General features: G+C 38.2%; 2 protein-coding genes across 3 annotated transcripts; both read left to right on the forward strand.

Annotated features, from left to right (window-relative positions):
* The first annotated feature begins 639 nt into the window (after positions 1-639).
* On the forward strand, positions 640-6,620 carry LOC138407180 (uncharacterized). The gene is made up of 5 exons (XM_069521821.1): positions 640-1,130; positions 2,163-2,480; positions 3,271-3,420; positions 5,727-5,767; positions 5,854-6,620. The coding sequence occupies exons 1-5, from the start codon at positions 1,061-1,063 to the stop codon at positions 5,986-5,988; spliced, it is 714 nt and encodes a 237-aa protein (XP_069377922.1). The 5' UTR covers positions 640-1,060; the 3' UTR covers positions 5,989-6,620.
* A 3,420-nt stretch (positions 6,621-10,040) lies between these two features.
* Positions 10,041-19,007, forward strand: il12rb1 (interleukin 12 receptor subunit beta 1). Of its 2 annotated transcripts, none has more exons than XM_069521822.1 (16): positions 10,041-10,298; positions 10,863-10,986; positions 11,296-11,447; positions 12,397-12,539; positions 12,636-12,657; positions 12,860-12,931; positions 13,705-13,827; positions 14,553-14,629; positions 14,807-15,023; positions 15,107-15,247; positions 15,487-15,594; positions 16,058-16,213; positions 16,429-16,584; positions 16,691-16,760; positions 17,405-17,480; positions 17,891-19,007. In XM_069521822.1, the coding sequence occupies exons 1-16, from the start codon at positions 10,193-10,195 to the stop codon at positions 18,212-18,214; spliced, it is 2,067 nt and encodes a 688-aa protein (XP_069377923.1). In that variant the 5' UTR covers positions 10,041-10,192; the 3' UTR covers positions 18,215-19,007. The 2 variants fall into 2 exon arrangements, with proteins under 2 accessions (XP_069377923.1, XP_069377924.1); XM_069521823.1 differs by having other exon boundaries at positions 10,165-10,298; positions 10,847-10,986.
* Positions 19,008-19,863: the final 856 nt, after the last annotated feature.

Genomic DNA, 19,863 nt, shown 5'->3' on the forward strand with positions numbered 1-19,863 from the left:
ATTTAAGTAGTTCGTATCACACTGATGTAAGTCCTTGTGTTTATTTGTGTGCTAAGTTTGGTTTTAATTAGTTATTTGATTTTGTAAACATCATGATTGCCAGCTGCGACTGATTTGCGATTGGTCGAGCCAGGTTGTTGGTGTGACCTCGTTACTTTATCAGCGTTATCCCACCATTGCTACTGGGCTGACTGGCTCCAAATGTGTAGGATGGTGGCGTTTATATTATGGTATTTCGACTTTTCTATAGTGGGGGTAAGTAGAGACGTGTCATCTTTATATAAAATCTATAGTAAAAAGCCTTGTGTGATCAATAAGACAAAAAAGCAGTATTTACCTACAGTTTTTTTTTAACTTACTTTCGTGCTTACTGACTTTATTTCTTGAGCAAGTTGTCGCTGAATTTAAGAAATTTTATAAATTCTTCTTACCGTGAAGTTAAACTTTGACTTGACTTTGAGCAACAAAAATAAAATCATGTTCACGTTGCTGAATGTCAAAGATGAAGATCTCAAAGACAAAACCAAAACTTTATCTAAAAATAGAAACATGGGGTTTTTTTTTTTTGGTATTCAAGTTTCTTTTGAGAGAAAAACAGGATATAGCGATTTGACTGCTTCAACTCACCAGCTTGTATTTTGAGAAAAAATAAACTAAGGTATATAGCCTACAGGCTTTATATCAGGACACATCCAATCCCATGTCTGCTGAATGGAGAGTTCGATGATTTTTTTCTGCTGGTAAAATTTTATCTCAAAATATGAAGGAAACTATTTGCTCTTCCTGAATTTGCAGACACCATGTGAGTGAAAGCCTCCCCGACCGAGTTCTCCACCATCTGCCCCACATGTCCATGAATGTCTTCTTAGTCTTCCGTTACAGGAGGTGCCTGTAATGCTGTTGATATAAATCTGTGTTGTGCAAGTTCCTGTAAGCATTTCCTCCTGACAGACACACAGACACTGACTCACTAGCTAAATCAACCTAAGGACCCAACAAACCAGGGCAAGTCACTCGAGGGACACCTCACCAGGTCAGTAAGCGAAGCATTTCCTCCACCATGGTCGACTACATCATCAGGAAGCCACTTGGGTTAGTTTTGCTCGCCACAGCTCACATGGTTTTCAATGGTAAGCTTCTCCATCGCTGATGTTTTAATCTGTGATGTCTGAAAGGTTTTCACCATTTTGATTGCTTTTATGTATTTCTTTATTCTGTTACAATCATAGTGCCTGTTTTGAAAACATGGGTTATCGTTCCGCTTATATATTGTTGTCCCATAGTTGTATCGCACAGTGACTGTCAGCTGCAGTTTGACTTTGATGTCTTTTGTTTTGTCACTGCTAAAAACTAATATCATAATCACAGTAATGTGCACTAACGTAAATATACAATAATGTGTAAGTAGACATCTTAACAAAACTATTACCTGTTTGTGTTTGAGATAATCAGATCTTTAACTTGAGGAAACTTTAAGAGATAAGTTGAATGAAGCAAAACTGGGAGTTTGTTTTCAGTCAGAGTCTACAACTCATAATTAACGTAGTTAAACAGAACATACTGACATCGATGACATACAGTATGTCCTCACATGAGGTGAAAACACATTGACACTATATAGAAAATAAAGGGTTTCCACTTTTCAGGCTGAGCCTAAAAATGATTGAGACAGAGAGTTTGCTCTACTCCTCACAGGAGGCTCGAGGAAAATGATTTTGTGACGATATCACTATTTTCAATCTAATCATTTATGGGTGAAATGTCATAGAGATGGGCTTTATCTCTGTTTAGCTACAGTAGTTGTCTGTACATCCAGGCTGCCAATATTCATATGAGATCAATTTAGATTAGTTAAAAAACTTAAAGCCCCATCAGGATGAATTCAGCTACTTCCTCAGTCAGACATCAAACTGAGTAATTCAGATGTTGTTCATGAAAGTGGACATTTTTGTGAGGGGAAAAAATGCAATGAAGCATTTGTAAACCTGAATAAGTAGAGTGCTGCCGCCTGTACAGACACACAGTCAGAGAGCAGCTGTTCGCAGCCGCTCAGCGACTGTGGTTTATTTGTTTTTTGAGTTGCTTTTGCCTTTATAGAACGTATAGCTAATGTTCACTGCATCCACTCACTCACACTCATCTCTGGTTTTGTCCTCACGCAGGCCCCAGTCAAGCAAAGCTCACCGGGATCCTGGGCAGCAACATCACCCTCCTCTTTAGATTTCATGACACTTTCATTAATGAGAGCAGTCATTTAGCAGTTTATACAACAGGCCAGAGAAAAATTGCAGAGTGCTCAAAGAGCAAATGCAACTTAATTCTTGAAATTTACCAAAACACTTCTGTTCTGTACCACATTAAAAAACTCCAGCTGAATGGCAGTGGAATTTATTGGGCCAGCTTGTTCCCTGGCTCCGGACCCACCATAGAAAGCGATAAGGTGCAGCTGCTCGTCCAAGATGGGAACGGAAGTGTCACAGGTAAAATCTGACCATATCATTATCTCACAAGAAATGACACCAATATAGATCAATATAAGGAAGACACAATCAGTCTGTGATGTGCAGCATATAGACGGACATACTACTACTAATAATAATAATACTTGATACAGCTTTTTTAAAAATAAATATTTCAGATTAACAACCTCATTCTCATTTACTGCAGTTTGCACATCACCATATGTTAACAGAAGGAAATGTCCCCTAACACAGGGGAATATTTTCATCCTACAATGAATGACCAGATCCTGCCATTATATCGTTTAAAGGATAAGCCTGGTCATACACATACTGTATTTTTCTAATTTGAACTAATATGGCAATACCAAACCAAAGAAATGATCCTGCGATCAATTTTTTCCAACAACTAATCCTGATATAACTTATTTCTCTGTGCTATAGAACTACAGTGTTGTCACACTGGGTGAGACAAATCAAGGCAGGACTTTCAAAGATATGTTATTATATATTTTTAGTTTTCATTCGTAGTTTGAGACTTTGAATTGAATTAGTTGACAACAAAAAAAAGGATAATGACTGGAGCTCCGACACTTCCTCATTGTTGGCACAGTGTTACTGTCACTGCTGGTTAAAGACTCATATGTCTGCAAAAGTGTTTGCGTCATCACTTTGTAAGGACGACTTTGTATGTAATTTAAAAAGTGGTTCTCACTCAAATTGTGGCATTAAATTGCCATTGCTGTAGATGTTTAAAGAGATTTTATTTCTACACAAAGACATGAGTATGTATTCTCATCATCTCCCACAGTTTCTCCTCTGCCGACTAATACAACAATATTCGAAAACCATGGAAATTCCAGTGTCTTTTCCTTTCACCACATCGCCATCCTTGTGGCTCCTGTCGTACTGCTGGCTGCAGCACTTACCCTGCTGATCTGGTGTCTTGTGAGAACCAAAGGTAGTTTACTGCTGTCTGACATAACTGTAACATAGTTCTCTGGGATATTGTGTTCTGTCTTCTGTCAAAATATCACCCTCGATATTAACTTACACCAACTACTGGTTGGTGATAATTTAGATCAATTAAATTTAAGTCTAATCTCACATTGTACAGACAGGTCAGCTGAAAACCAAAAACACAGTCTTAATGTTTGACATAATACAATCCAAGGTTGTGTTTGTGTTATTCTCCTGAAATTACTTTAAAACCACAAAGTTCAAAGTAAAGGGTCACATTTAATAAAGTGTTTTCTACCACATTAAGTTAGTTTGAATAAATCAACTGTTGGGAGTGATTTGATTAAATAAATAATGACAATAGTTGACAATATTTAATGTATGTGTATGTTCATGTTTAACTTTATTTATTTAAATCACTCTCAAGTTATTTTATTTGTTCAAACTAACTCATAATATGTAATTTAAACACATAAAGCATAATTACTTTTGAGTGCAGATTAAGTCTAGAGAGAGTTACCTACTCAGGGCTATAATGAGTCTTTTGAAAAAGTCTTTTCAAGTAAAAGAAAGTGAAGATGACAAGAATAATTGTTATTCTTCTGGAAAATATGTGCACTTGTGTGGTTAGACGCTAACTAAATTGCAGTTTCACATCATTCAGATTCATGTGATGATTCACAGTTCCCTCCACGGAGCAGGCACAAGTAAACGTGTCTACTATCACTGAAGGATGTGTGGAAAAACTTGAAAAAGAAGACGACAGAAAAATGTGTTCACTAATATGGCCTAGTTTGAGCAGAGACACTATCACTTGGAAATATCTGATCTCAAGTCCCTGTGACCTCAGAAACCACATTAGATGAGTTTATGTGTATGCACATGCAGGCTTTTGCTGACTGTGTATTCCTGTGTCGTGTCGTGCTAACCTGGTCCAACAGATAGCACGTCTCCCACAGGCCGATGAGCCTTCAGCTGAAAAAAATTTCACACATCTGCATACTGACAGTTTGATGAGATAAACAGATTAGCTAGATAATGTATATGTATGTATCCGTATAATCTAACAATTGCATTGATCCCGCAATGGGCAAATCCACTTATTACAGCAGACCAGACAGAATGAGGTAGACGAGAGAAAAAAAAATCGTTAAATAAAATTAAAATTAGATTTAAAAAACCTATAGAGTAATGCATTGGTATTTTTAGATGTATTTACATTTTTGCAGACCACAAGATAGGAACTTTAGCACACAGTATCTGCATTTAAACATGTATGAATTTTCACCCCTTCTTCACGCTGTCGATCATAATGTTTCTCCATTTTCACAGCATCAAATAACTGATAAAACCAAACTTTCTGGAATAATTAACACTTTATCAAACAGTGTGATAACAACTATATCTAATATGACAGGAACCATCTTAGTTTCCATGTCCCCTCTATTAAAGGTCCAGCATGTAAGATTTAGGTGACAGGGAACTATTGGCAGAAATTTTATGTAGAATAACCCACATGATGTTTTCACTAGTTCATTTCATCTAAATTGTATGAGCTGTAGTTTTCTTGACCCCAGAAGAGGCCCTTTATATTCAAATACTTTATATTTACATCGAGGGGACCCTCTCTACGGAGGCCGCCATGTTTTTTACAGTAGTCCAAACTGGACAAACTAAACACCTTTTGAGTTTTTATGACAATTAAAGGCTACCACAGTTTATTCTTCATGTTTGGAAGGAGAGGGTGAGGTGAGGGGTGATCAGCTGCAACATGCAGTTTCAACTCTAGATATAACAAAATTCTACACACTGTACCTTTAATATAGAGAAGGTGGGATTTATGATCTATACTGCTGCCAGCTGTCAGGGGTTGATCCAAATGAATGGGCTTCACTTTTGGGGAACTGTCGTCAATCTGAACATATGTGTGAATATGAACTGGGCTCAAGAGTTGATTAGCTTAGCTTAGCACAAACACTGAAAGTTGGGGAAAGGGTTAATCTGGATCGTGAAACTGAAATATAAAAAACTATTTTGTGAACAAAATGACAGATTATATGTTCAACAGTACTTCTGTGCAGCGTCTTCAGGTCTGTGGTAATATTAGCAGATGTCTTTGTACATGCATGATAGCACCAAACATGGAAAACGAATTTTAAAAAAATATTTAATTATCAGAAAGAAAATTAACAAGCGTATTTGCCAAGATGTCAAACTATTCTTCCAGTGACATGAACTGAAATGATTTCTGATGCTGATTATTTCCCTGACTGAATCAACATCTCATATGCTTTGCTTCATATACAGAGAAACAACAACCACAACAAAACTCTAATCACACAGTGCAGGTAAGAGTTGTGATTGCTTCCCACTAACATGCCAAAGTAAATAAATCTGCAGAACTGCTCTAGCTTTACTCGACTTGTGTTTTTAGGAAACAGTGGCTGGGTCCCACACCGTGCCTCCGCCCTCACTAATCTACAGTGTCCTGGACTTTGCTCGAAGACCTCCTGCAGCTTTGGACAAGAGTCTCGATGATACAGAGTACACTGCTGTCACCTATCCCTAAGAAACAAGACAAATGTGAAGCACAGGTGAATGTAAACCTGCTGGTCTTTCTTAGTCTGAGTATAAAAATAAATTCTTTGTAAACCAAATGCTGTTATTGCAATAAATTACAAACAAAACAGTTTTGAGGGGGAAGGTGGGCAGGTAAAGATTGAACATCACAACCTGAAACCCACAGGGGGGGAAAGGTTCTCATCAGACACACATTTTTACAATTTGCTGAATTAATTTTAATATTTGTTTTCGTTTTGTTTAAAATTATTTATGCCAAATATCTTTTTATTTTTTTTAAGTTAAGTGGAGCTCATGAGCTAGTTCAGTCAGCCAACTCATGCTGCACTACTCCATATTATGTGATTTGCCTCATTCTCCACAATCCTCCTTCCTGATTTGGCGGTCTGTTAAAGCTACATTATTTCCCATCACTCCCGTCGCTAGCCCCCCCACTGCTGCTGCTGCATCATGTTGTTTCAGTCACTCCACCACCCCAGCAGCTCAGACAGGGGGGGGTTATAAATATTTGTTCATCACTCCCATTATGTCTATGTAATCGTATCTGGGGGAGTGATGAAGTGGGAGCATAGACGCCAAACACTAACTATGTTCAGCTGCAATAAACATTTCAAACGTGAATTGTTTGACTGAACCTTTTTATTCTATTTTGGGTTCAACCATTACTTCTCAATCAAAATATTGATTAAATGAGTGGAAAGTGGAAGTGGAAAGCGGAGGTGGAAAGAAACTTTTTTTTTTTACAGCCCGGGCACATAGAGAAGGTTAAACCCCAGAAATACCATTACTTTATCTTCATGTATTTATTGTTTAGTCTTTTGATAATGGAAATTGATCTGCAGTATATAAAGTAGAAGTTCCATACGAGGCTGGTTTACTCACTGGGGAAATCTGGATCCTAGACCTTCACTGTGCGCCAATTTATATGCACCACTAATGGAGAAAATATACTGTAAACCTTATTACTAACTGTACATGCAGAACATCATTCTGCTCAGTGGTGGTCAAAATAACACATGGGCTAATTTTTGGGGGGCATTTTTCAATCTGCCTTCATTTTCACAACAAAACAAATATTCCAAGTTCGAAGTTTTTGGGTAAAATATATGAAACCAGACTCCATTGACTTCTGTTAGTGAGCATGTTTGCAGGCTGTTGCAATATCACAGACAAACAACATGCCGACCCTTTGCACAGCACAACACCCACACACTGCACCAGCATTTCTCATAAACAAACCAAAACCTTACTTTCCCCACACTGCTGAGCTTTCGCATCTACCCAGCAACATTCAAATGCAGGCATTGACAAACAAGATGCAGGCTATGGAAATATGCAGCTTTTTTACTTTCTCTGTGATAGTCTTTATGATTTGTTTAGTTTTCAGGAACTTCAATATTAGATCTGGGGTTTGTTTTTGTAAGAAATATATCTGTCATAAAAAGAAATTCTTTTTTATCCCTGTGATCATCTTGCAATGCCCCCAGATTGATTTGTGGAGTCACTGGTTCTGAAACTGTAAAACTGTAATAATCCACCCTGCTTTTTTTAAAACTCCCACCAGCTTTGTTATGACCATTATCCTGATTCTTTTTGGCCTCTTACGCTCGCACGTCACTGCTTTACTCTTTCTTGGTGAAACCCTGACCCAGTAAACTTTTTCCGTTTCAACAAAAGCCACAGAAACCGGTTTTCTTTGTGATCACATCATCATTCACTGACATTAGTCACAGACCTTTATTGAAACCTGCGTTGTGTTGGTGTGTGACCCTGCAGAGCTGTTGATCTATAGGTGTGGGGTTAATCTTGTTTTCCACTTGACATCAGCAGAAAGAGCAGCAGCTTTTGATCTGAATGTAAAGATGTTTGAGATAAAACACACACACACACACACACACACACACACACATCCTGTATTAATATCAAGACAACATGCACACACTCACAAAGCTGTAATCCACTTTTCTCTGTGCTGAGCTGAAGTAGTAAATATAATGGAAACAGATGAAAGAGCGCCATCTGCAGGCCTTCAAGCGAATAGGAGTCAAGGAGTAGTCATGTGCTTTTGTAACTTAAAGGCTGGAGTCAGAAATGAGGAGCTGACTACTACAAAAGATAAAAGTAGTTGTAATAACATGACACCAAGACCATCAGTCATGGTACTATTTTACACAGCACAGTAATGCCGCACTGACTCTACCCCACCACACCCCACCCCCTGCACACCGCACTGACTCTACCCCACCACACCCCACCCCCTGCACATAATTTATAATTTATTATATACTACTGGCACTATCACCAATCTCTGCACCTTCGCACAGCACGTGCCCATAACCCTGTTACTCTGTTACTGTATATATGTATATATTTTATTTTATTCTATTTTTATTTTATTCAATTTCTTATATATTGTTGTTTCTTATATTGTTGTTTTATGTACATAAGTAGTGCACCAATGACACCAAGGCAATTTCCTGTATGTGCAAACATACCTGGCAAATAAAAGAATTCTGATTCTGATTCTGATTCTGATTCTGATCTGAATACTACAATACTTAAATAGTATTTCTACAGAGGTGTGTGGGATTCTTTCCACAGCCTGTGTATACCTGGCTGACCAGCTGGGTCCTGAACAGTTGAAGACATTTAATCCTATTAGATATCTGCACCAACCAAGAGGTAAACGATGAAAATGAATTCCATGTTAGAGTTTTCAATTGAGATGAAATGATTTGAATAATAAAATTATGCAAGTGGACATCTGTATGAAGACGGTCACTTGTTACTGTCAATCAGTAATATGAGTATATATCTAAAAGGCTTATTTTTCTAAGCTGTAGTTTTCTGAAGCTACGATGTGATAATTCAGACTCAGAAACTCTAAAGTCAAGATTCCCAGTGCATCTGTACTGCCATCTATTGGACAAACTGTGGTACAATATCTCACAGACTGAAATATCACAGGCCTATTAAAGACAAGAAATAGATTTAGAAAAGTGGAAAAACAAGTTGCAGCTCTTATTTATTTACCTGTAAATAAACACATGTAAATAAGCTCTCTATTGGCTGTTGAATAATTATGTTGAGAAATGAAATGGCTTATAGTGCGGAGAGCTTTTTAAAAAAAACTAATCAATACAAATTTAAACATAACCAATCAAAGTCAATACTTAAACAGATTAAAATAAATCTAGCCTTAAAATTGCAGACGTGAGAGCATCTTACATGGGTCAGTTTAACTATTTGTAAATTCTTGGATGTGTGAACAGGAGCCCCCTTTACAAAATGAAAGTGCAAGTGATTTTAATACGAAACTGTAACTTGCATAAATGGGAATTGGGGAGAAAAATGAGGATGTAGGATGAAGTCAGAGTCTCCAAGACCACAACACAAGCTGGGGGGGTGGTGTGCTGTTAGATATCACAGTTCAGTTGTGTTGTTGAATAGTTTGATATCACAATATGCAACAGATTAAAAGCATTTATCGTACATTGAGTTACACAAATTTTGAGATTATAGGATCATCACATGTGGAATACCTGAATTAACAGCTCCATGAAAACCTCTTATCTGTCCATTACGTCCATTGTTGTTACAGGATAGTTTGTTTCTCAATTATTCTTTGGGTTGGGTCGATGCTGAGGAAAACGTTTATTTTCCCAAATATAAGACAGTAATGCTACAGTCAAATAAAAATCTGGATCAAGACTTTTTTTGGCTGCTTTTCTAGTCTTGATCACCACTCAAAGCGCTTCATAGTAGAGTTAAGCCATTCACTCATTCACACACAGACACACACACACACACACACACACACACACACACACACACATATAGTGCATCTATGTGCAGCCCTTTTTTCAATGTTTCTTTTAGTCTGAGCCCTGATGAGAACAAAAGCAATTGGGGAAAGAAAGATGAAAAGAAATGAGAGGCACTTCATACACTTCACACTTTCAGAGTGGTTGTTGTGTCTGTGCTGAATGCATCACCCGCCAACCCCCCCCCCCCCCCCCCCCCCCCCCCCCCCGCCCCCGCCCCTTGCTGCAACTCATAGGCTTGTTATGCCTGTCTTAAGCCTAGTTTATGCTTCTGCGCCACGTACCTAACCTGGTCTTGAAACTGCTGTGACATTTCTGAAAAAGAAACTGTTACGTGAAGGCAGACAATCAACTCTCAGGCACTGGAGGATGATCACCTCTTTGGACTTTCCACTACACCCCATGGAAACTTTGAGATACTGGAGTTTACTATGTGGATATTTTGTGTTTATGTTCCTCACAACAGGAAGCAAAGGTAAAGGAATACTCTCTTTACTTTTTCACTACTTTTGTGTTGTTAATGTGGTTTATGATTCACTTTTAATATCAAACTCATATTGATCAGTACATGGTGTATGATACTAATCAGATTTGAAATTAAGTTTCTGCAGTAAAACTAGAACATCAGTCACAGAATGTTTTTTCACAAAATGTGGGCTTGTCAACCACTAACAGATGCACGGCATTGTGCAGCTTTCTCAGGTGTCAGCCTGTAGTTTCCACTTATAGATTGGATGTATTTGTATTTCACTGATGTATATAACTTTAGCCTCTTCAGAATGGCAAGACTGAATTAATATAGAAGGTATTTTCAAGTGCTTTGCAGCAAAACAAAAAATTAAACAGGAGAGGTAAATGTAAAAGTGGAATAACAATAAATGAAAAGTTTTATAAAATAAGAACACTGCAGCTGCTTGTTGTTTATTTTTTGCTTGTTTATCTCTACAGAAAATACTTCTCTTTTTCTTCTGTAAAAATATGTAAAAACCAATTTTACTTGTGAATTTGATCATCGTTTTAAAGACGTGTTCCTCTGAAGGGTCTGCGTGTATAGCTCCTACAAGTCCTGAGTGCTTCAGGAAAAATGCTGACGATTCTGTTTACACGTGTGAATGGAGCATGAACACGACTGATGGCAATGTGACATTTGACCTTTATTTTAAGTGAGTATGCTTTAAGTGTTTGAGCTGCAAAATATTGAAAAATCAACTCAACTAACAAATTATCCATGGCAATTTCCCCTTTAAGTCTTACTTTAAGTTCTAAGTTGACTTTAAATTCTTTATCGCAAAGTTTACATATGTCCGACTAGGTTTTGGGTTAGTGTGTCAAAAATAATGCATTAGAAATAAGATATTGTCTGATACTGTGTAGTAGTCTCAAGTCTGCTAATTATAAAACCTCATATCTAATGACAATGTATTTCAGTTTCGTCCACTTTTTACGACTCATACCTAAATATTTATCCTTAGTCAAAAAAAGATTGAAAGCATTAACAAGACCAGGTATACGATCTGTGAGGAAGAGCTCATCCGACGTCGAGAGGTTTACATTTGGGTGGAAGCTCATGTAAGAAACTCCAGCTGCTCATCGCCCAAGAGGTCTGTGGTGCTCGAAAACATAGGTAATTGATCATTCTCTGATTCCAGCTTCCACAATAGGAGATTTTTACAGTGAGTCTCATTCTCCAATATCCTCTGAAATTTTAAAATCACATACGTGACATTTTCTTCAAGTGAAAACGATGAATCTCATTGTTCACGTAAATTGAAAGTTCCTAGTTCCTAGCATTGGTAGATAACATGCAGGAGACTGCAGGAGAAGTGCAACCACAGAAATTGAACACACAGAAAAGAGAAGTCCTAACAAACAATCTATACAGACAGAGGAGCACGGGACTCCGAACGAAGGAAAAGCTTCAGGAGTTCTGAAGTGGAGGAGGGACATTTAGTCGCATCAGCAGCGGATATAAAATAACAAGATGATCCAGAAAAAAGATTTGATCTCAAATTTATGGTTTGGCCAAACAGAAAAAAACTTGCTGAACACTAGAAGGGATAAGGCTTCCCCTGAATTATCTGATCTAGATCAGATCATTGGACCCAGAATAGACCTATATTTTAGATTTATTATTTAAGTATTTATTTATTTAAGTAGTGTGATCAATTCAATGATTATTGGATATTATGGTTTCCAAATAATTTACTTGAATTGATGTGTTACGGTAGTGTTCATTTATTTGGAGAGTTAATAATGCTTTTTAAAATAATGAGAAAAAAATATTCAATAAAAAGAGAAAATATTTTAAATCCTATAATATAAAACTGTAAAATTGAAGGAAATACAATAATCATTCGAACATTTCGGCATTCAAATGTTGGCGACTGTGCTTTCGAGTGTGCAGTTTCTCTTCTATTCAAATCCCAAAGAAGAAACTGATGATTGAAAACTGCGTGAATAGGTTGTTGAATGAGACTCATTGTTTTCCTCCTCGTACTAACTGACAACAAATTGTACGTTAAGTAAAATGAAGATATTCTTATACACATGTTTTTTTTGCTTCTCCTGAACAGTTAAGTATGATGCCCCACAAAATATCTCAATGTCTTGGTCAAAGAACAACCTCAGCTTAATGTGGAAGGCTGCAGACAATCATCCAGCTGCAGCCGAGGTCTGGTTCCGACGAAATGGACAAACCGAAGAATCATGGGAAAAAGTAAGGCACATTTGTGTCTTGTCAGCAAATCTATTCTACTGAAGCTAATTTAGATTTTTGATTTTCTAAATAACCTTTTCTTCATTATTGTTACAGATATTTATAAACAGCACCAGGAGTAAGTGCCCTCATGTCCTTGCAATCAACATTTTCTGTGTGAAACATTAGATCAGTGTTATTTCATGTTTTCTTTGGGTGATATATTTCTTTACCTTATGTGAATATACCTCCAGAAACGCACTGAATGGCCACACTGCTGTTTTTGTCTCTTTTATCCCACTAACTGAAAGTTTGCTAAATCTTATTTCACCTTTCCTCAGTCACAGCACCCAACTTTGGAAAACTCCCGACTTCACACTGTCCAACTGTGAAAAAAGAGGGAACTCCTGAATGTACGTTCTGTTTGCTACATATCCAAAAACACACAACATTTTATTAATGCAACTTAGGAATTCCCTGGAGTCACATTTCTCCTCTTTTAGTTGAGGCTACCATCTAGTACTAATGACCCCTGGCTGAAATTAAAGCAACACTATGTAACTTTTACTGAGTAATAATAGTCAGACTCCTGTCACATGACCACTCTCTGGAAGAAAGCAACTAGAACACAAAATGGAAGATAAATTACAAGCAACCCTGACCCTGCTGACAACACTGACGCACATGCCGAGTACAACAACTGTATGGTGGATATTACCCATGATCCCTGGCTTCCCGAACCAGAAGTGCCGCCACTGTAACAAATACACCAATTCTTGATCATTTTAACGTTTCCTCAAGAAATATTCAATGAATAAGATTAAATGAATGATTTCTAAGTCTTTTTAACTGCCTCACAGTTTAACATTACTCTTGAACTGGCTGGGCCTTATTCTGGCAAAACAAATGCTCACAGGGTGAGGACTGAGAATGAAAGAGGAAACATTCTCCTTATTCCAAGTCAGAGTAGACTTGACAGAGCTGTCAAGCTTTATATGTACTATTTTAAAATAAAAAAATGCATAGTGTTTCTTTAACACACTATAGAGTAATCTATGACTACCTGACAATATTCGGTGCCAGATCAGAACATATTAGCATGAGTCTTTTTGTCCTTTAATAGGTATGAGGACAGAACTTTAAATGTCTAAAAACAAAATGTCTCCTCTGTCTTGTATCTACACAGACCAGGTGACGGTTGTGAATCTCTCGCATCATTCAGCTCACAAGATTCAGATCAGACAACGGTCCACTCAGGTCAAAGACCCTCTGTGGAGCGACTGGTCTCCAGAGGTGATTGTTCCTGCAGGTGAACCCATGTTATCTCCTCACATTAGTGCATGGATCATAGGTTTTATTGTTTATTTGTCGTGTTTTGGATTAAAAAATCATTATCCTGCTATGAAATCATTTGTTGGTGGTAGCTCAACAAAAAAAAAAGAGTGATCAGTCATGAAGCGGCTCTAGATGAAATAGAGGAGTCAAATCAATTCACACACATGAATCACAAAGGGGCACTGCCACAGTGAGGAGCGTGAAATCCCCAGACTGTTTCAGGTACAATTAGAAATGTGTCACCACCCTCACCCCAACACCTTCCATCATTTTACATGTCTAAGGTTTTAATTCCTTGAAATTCACACAGGTTCCTTTTCTCTACCTGGAAAACTATGAACTGATGGACCTATCTCATATATTTTGTTGACTTGTATACTTCCATCCAAAATCTTTCCAACAATGTTCTAAAAATTTTTATTCAAGGTTATTTACTTTACGTGGCTTTATCTGTCTGTTATAACGTCTGGGTCAAATGACATGTGACGAAGGAAAAACACACCGCTGTTTTTCTCATGATTATTTAGTGTTTGTTGCATTTATAAAACATTGGGACCCATGATCCCACACTGCTTCACAACTTTTTATTATATTTTGATTCCAACAAACTCCTGGCTGAAGTTCTATTGTACCTTTAAAACTGTTTTCAATTGTTGAAATAAAACTGAATTTATTTTCTCTTTTTTGTTTTTACTGCAGAGCTTGCACACGAGCCTGAAGTCACCATGACCACCAAACGTTTGAATGGCACTCGAGAGGTTACGCTGAATTGGAAGGTAAATCAGTGACGGAAAAACAACACCAGAGCATCCACTCATCTGATCATTTAAAAATGGTGTGTGTGTGAGAGTCATTTACCTGCCCCCCCCCCCCCCGCCTGGGTTGAACCATGCCTTTCTGAACTGGTGCTATTTCCATGTGTTTGAACTGAGGTGTCTTCTGCTCCTCTTCAGCTGATGTCCCACGCAGCAGGAGTGATCTACAGACAGTCTTCTCATGGATGTCCTTGTATGAGGACAGAGAAGAGGAGACAAGACATCAAAACAAATAATTTCACCATTTATGTGTCATACTCTCCCGTCAACATCTCTGTGATTGCCATAAACGCAGCAGGGTGTTCTCCTACAGCAACCGTTCTAGTGCCAGCCGAATCTACTGTGGATTTAAAAAGTAGGCCCAAGTGTTTGTTTGTCAAATATCATGAGTAATAATTATTAAACAGAATTTAATTGAAGTATTTCTCTCTCGGACAGTTTGTGACAAAACGGTGGATAATAAAACAAGCAAGAAGAATTGTAAGCAGTGGTACAAGCTTCAAGATGGAGATTTGAAGCCAGAACATGTGATAACTTTAGCAAGTAAGAGAAAACAAGCAAGGGAGCAAGAAAGAAAGAGTGAGTACTTTAAATCACACAACTTTAACACTGTTTTCATTGTTTTTTTCCCAAACAATAACTTCAGATTTGAATTACCATTTCAAAATGCCAAATATATGACAATGCAAATGAAAAACCAAACTCAGGGGATTTTCTACTGTGTAGAAACACCACTTTGACTTTACTCTTGTTGTGTCACACTGGAAACATTTGGTGCATCATACACCTGATCTACACACTTCCTGTTTCTGTTCCAGGCATAGCTCTGTTACAGGATTATGTTGGCTATCTTTACTTTGAACACATGTGTGACGGTGGGAAGCCGCGGACAGTTAAAATGTGCCTCTACTACCAAAAAGAGGGAGGTAAGTGTCTTTGAATTAGATTTCCCTGCATGCTGTGTGCACTGGATGCACACTCCAAACGGGAAGATGTCAACTGCGTCGGTCTAAAACACTTAGTGCCAGGCAAGGGGCAGAACCCAGATGTAAACTTGATTGTCCTCTAATGGCTGGTTGCAGTGTAAATCAAAAACCACACCTCCTGCATGTTAGTAGATGGGACATGGACCAAACTGAAAAGTCAAAGTGCACAAAATAACATTGTCATGCCACTTCTCAGGTAAATTAGGTTTTAATATGATATTTGATGCTATGAAAAAGGGAAATGCAATAAAAGCTAAATTATAAAAATATTTCTTTAGGAGGGATTAGGGTAAAGAAGAGAAAGATTTCCTGAGGAACCCAGTAATGAGGATGATTGTTGAGGAGATGATGCTAATAAATGCATCTCAGTGTCTAACCCCAATGTATTTCTTTTCCTTGTCAGCACCGCGCAGCAAGCCTCAGGATATCACTGTTTTGGGTCAAACTCACAATTCCTCTATACTCTCCTGGAAAGCGATCGCCTCTGAGGACCAGCGAGGTTTTCTTACACACTACAGCCTGTGCAGTGTGAAAATGGGTTCACAGGATGAGCTGAGAGGTGTGAAAGACACAGTTTTAATCATCAGCTGAAACTGTTTGTTGAAAGGGTTTTGCAGAACCAGACAGACACAGATAAATTATTTGTGTACAACTTTTGATACCTATCTTTTAAATGACAAACTTTCACTTACATTGTGTGAGATGATGAAATTTGCCAATGACTTCAGATACATGAATTTCACTGTGATGCTTTTCATCATTTTGTTTCATCAGAGTGCCATAATATATCAGTCTCATTAAGAAAATACCGTCTGGAAAACTTGACACCAGGAGCAAAATACAATATCAGCCTGGCCGGAGTGACCCGAGCGGGAACAGGACCCACAGCCACAGTCACTATTTACACGCTGCAAGAGAAACATGTGAATGGTATCAGACCTTTAGAATCAGCTCCCATGTTGAAGCAGCTTTGCAGTTTTTCCACATGCGGATACAAACTAATTTTCCCCATCTTCCTTTTCTCCACCCAAATTAGTGTGGTTGAGTTTCGGCCTGCTATTTGGGTTCTTCTTAACCTCGACAATGTGCACCGTTATCTTGAAGAGGTAGGTGACCGCCATACTTTTAATAATAATAATCTTACAAGCTACAGCACGAACTCCCTTTGTAGGGAAGGTGTGGACATTTTTTGTATCAAACCATGTGACAGGATAATATGAAAATGTTTGTAATCGTTTTCCATTTCTTAGTTTTTTATTTTTTGGTGGAACTGTTGAAACTCTTCTGTGACATATCACAGTAACATTAGCAATAAAATACAGCAAACAGACTGTCAAATCTGTATTTACCTTTAGCTGACTGCAGCTACCATAAACTTGTGGTGATGCCAGTAAACACTAGTAATGAATTGAGTAAGAGTGCATTTGATCGTGCGGCCGGCAGTTAGGCAGTTAGTTCAATTTGTGTTCATATCTAGATCAGGAGGCAGATCCAGGGTTTTGTTTTCCCCTTTCTTAAAAATGTTGAGATAGTTAAACATTGTCACAGATTTCCCCTGGAACAACTCATGTAAGTTGATATAAAAAAACATATTTAGGGGGCTGATGAGTGTGTGAAATTTGGTGCAGCTTGAATGAATTAATGGGACTGTTGGTAGCGGTATATGCTCTACTACTACTCCACTGAGTGCCATTCTAGTTCCCCCTGGATTGATCTTTTTTCACAGTTTCTACTCTGTTCTCATGCTCAGAATCCAAAACAAGATCTTTCCTCCTGTGCCGGCGCCTGTTATTCCAGAATTCTTACCCAATCAACTGAAGAGTCAGGTAAAAAAACATTTATAGAATTGACAACATATGTAATAAAAAATAGTGTTCTACGATTAAAAGAAGGATTTTTTTAATATATGTTTTAAGAAGTGATTTGAAAAATGTCACTGATTCTGCAAATTTTGTGACTGATGTGACAAAAAGTCTTTTTGCGATCTGCAATCAATTACAAGCACAAGTTGAGTAAAGTGAACTTTTTCAGTGGCTCGATATGTTAACTTTAAATTTATTGAAATACTTCTAATATCTGAGGCATTAGAGTGATTTCAGAGCAAGAAACTAAAACAGTGACCTGTTCCATTGAGTTGTTGTATTGTTTATGGAGCAAGTCAAGAATTTGATAGCACAGCGCAGTTCAGTTTTGACCACTGATTCTTCCTGTCCTGTTTTAACGTGACCTAAATCAGGAAATGCTGGAGAGGAAAGAAGAGGTGCATAAGCTGATACTGCTGCAGCTGCATCCAGAGGGGAAGACTGTCCCTCAAGAAGCAGAGGAAACCGCCGCCCTCCGAGGAAAGTGGGGTTCTGGGAGTGACGAGGATGAGGATGTGGATGAAGGTGATTCGAGGATGTCAGAGGGAAGTGGAGATGAGATTCCTGGCTCTACAGATCAGAAGCAGAACAGCTCCAGAGTCAAAGAACTAACGGATCTAGAGCAGGTGGACAGTGAGATCGCCATGCTGATATACAGGAATGGTTTGGTCTTTGATGTAAAGACAGATTCACCTTAAAATGGATGAAGTGCAGATTCGACCTCATCCCAAGCACAAAATCTTTTACATATTTTTTTACCTTTACAGAAGACTGGAATAATGAATTCTGTTCAGTTTTGAAAGTTGCATCTTTTTAGTATAGTAAATAGTATTTCAAATATTTCATCTTTTCATGTAGCATTGGTTTTGCTGTTACGTCTTTGTATTGTGGAATAGTATTTTGCCAGTGATATGTTTCACAAAGAGACCAGTATGTGATATAAGCAGGGTTGACAAGTCAGACTTCGTCACTGCACGTTGTTAATAAACACTTTTGGTGGCGTGGTCTTGTTCAGACTATAGACTGGATTTACAGAAGGACGACTCATCACTTCATCCCACTATCCAAAGTGTCTTGGATATGAACGCTGCCATCTTGTGCAAATGACATCATTTGGAGCCAGAGACCAATCATGAGCACGTCTCAGCTGTCGATCATCACTCACTAGACCACCTGCCCGCTTGACCACCATGGGATCTCGAGCCTTCAGCCACTCTGCGCCCCGCCTCTGGAACTCCCTCCCCCCGACATCTTTAATATTGACTCTCTCCATTTTCAAATCCCGTCTCAAACCCCGTCTTTTTAAACTGGCATATTCAGTTTGATTGTTTTCCATTTGGCCAAACTACAGAATGTTTTATTCACTGTTTATTTTATTGATCTTTTAGATTTTTTTTTTGTTCTGTTTTTATCTCAGCCTTGTAAGTTGTCCTTGAGTGCTGTGAAAGGCGCCTATGATTTAAATGTATTATTATTATTATTTACTGTAAAGACTGTGGCCCATTGTCAGTGTAAAACGAAACATAAGATGAAGAAGCAGTGGATGTGAAGGCTGAGCAGCAAAAAAAGTGATCCTGTGGTGAGGTAATCATGTGACAGGAAGTGCTCGCGACAGAGAGATGATGGCCTTTAGAAAAGGTAGCTCATGCAAGGTGAAAAGACTTGGATTAGTCATAACCAGAGACCTCTGTGGGTTTCAAACTAGAGCATGTCAGGTTGATTTACTATAATTGATGACAGACTTAAATGTACTGCAGCAATGCATTTTAATTTCTCAGCAGAAAAACTGGTTGTATGGTTGATTTAGGCGTTAATTCAGCAGGAGTGTCACTTTTTAGTGTCACATACTTTATCTCTCACCACAGTGAGATCAATATCATGTGTCCCGACCACAGACAGCAGATAAAATCTGATGAATATGATTTGTGGCTAAAATACTATCTAGCGACACCACATTGCTTTGTCTGTGTGTATAAATACAGTACACACGTTTGTTCCACACAGAGCTTTTTTTTGTTAACGGTGCTAGATATATACAGTGTGTGCAACTGCAGATGAATGGATCTGGATCTGCACCAATATTTAATGGGTTGTTCCCTGACCCATTCCATACAGATTTTGTGGAAATCTGACCAGTTTTGTGAAATCTTGCCCACAAACAAATTGAAGGATGTGCAGAAAAGTGGGTCTGGACGTTCTGCGAAAGTTGCCTTTCACATGAACGATGCAGCAAGAGGTGATCTGCTCAGACGAGTTCTCGACAACACAGACATCTCCAGGGTGTTCAGATGAGGGTGCTGCAGGACGTCATGCATGAACTCTGCAGGGATCACGTGTTTTTATTTAC

The sequence above is a fragment of the Paralichthys olivaceus genome, chromosome 3 (genome assembly GCF_024713975.1).
Source record: "Paralichthys olivaceus isolate ysfri-2021 chromosome 3, ASM2471397v2, whole genome shotgun sequence".
NCBI classification, from domain to species: domain Eukaryota; kingdom Metazoa; phylum Chordata; class Actinopteri; order Pleuronectiformes; family Paralichthyidae; genus Paralichthys; species Paralichthys olivaceus.

Excerpts from the sequence above, each read along its gene's own strand:
- LOC138407180 (XM_069521821.1), top strand. The coding sequence starts at position 1,061 with ATGGTCGACTACATCATCAGGAAGCCACTTGGGTTAGTTTTGCTCGCC. Across the intron at positions 1,131-2,162 it reads AGCTCACATGGTTTTCAATG|GCCCCAGTCAAGCAAAGCTC; the intron begins GTAAGCTTCTCC and ends GTCCTCACGCAG. Across the intron at positions 2,481-3,270 it reads TGGGAACGGAAGTGTCACAG|TTTCTCCTCTGCCGACTAAT; the intron begins GTAAAATCTGAC and ends CATCTCCCACAG.
- il12rb1 (XM_069521822.1), top strand. The coding sequence starts at position 10,193 with ATGATCACCTCTTTGGACTTTCCACTACACCCCATGGAAACTTTGAGA. Across the intron at positions 12,932-13,704 it reads AAAAGAGGGAACTCCTGAAT|ACCAGGTGACGGTTGTGAAT; the intron begins GTACGTTCTGTT and ends GTATCTACACAG. Across the intron at positions 15,248-15,486 it reads AAGGGAGCAAGAAAGAAAGA|GCATAGCTCTGTTACAGGAT; the intron begins GTGAGTACTTTA and ends TTTCTGTTCCAG.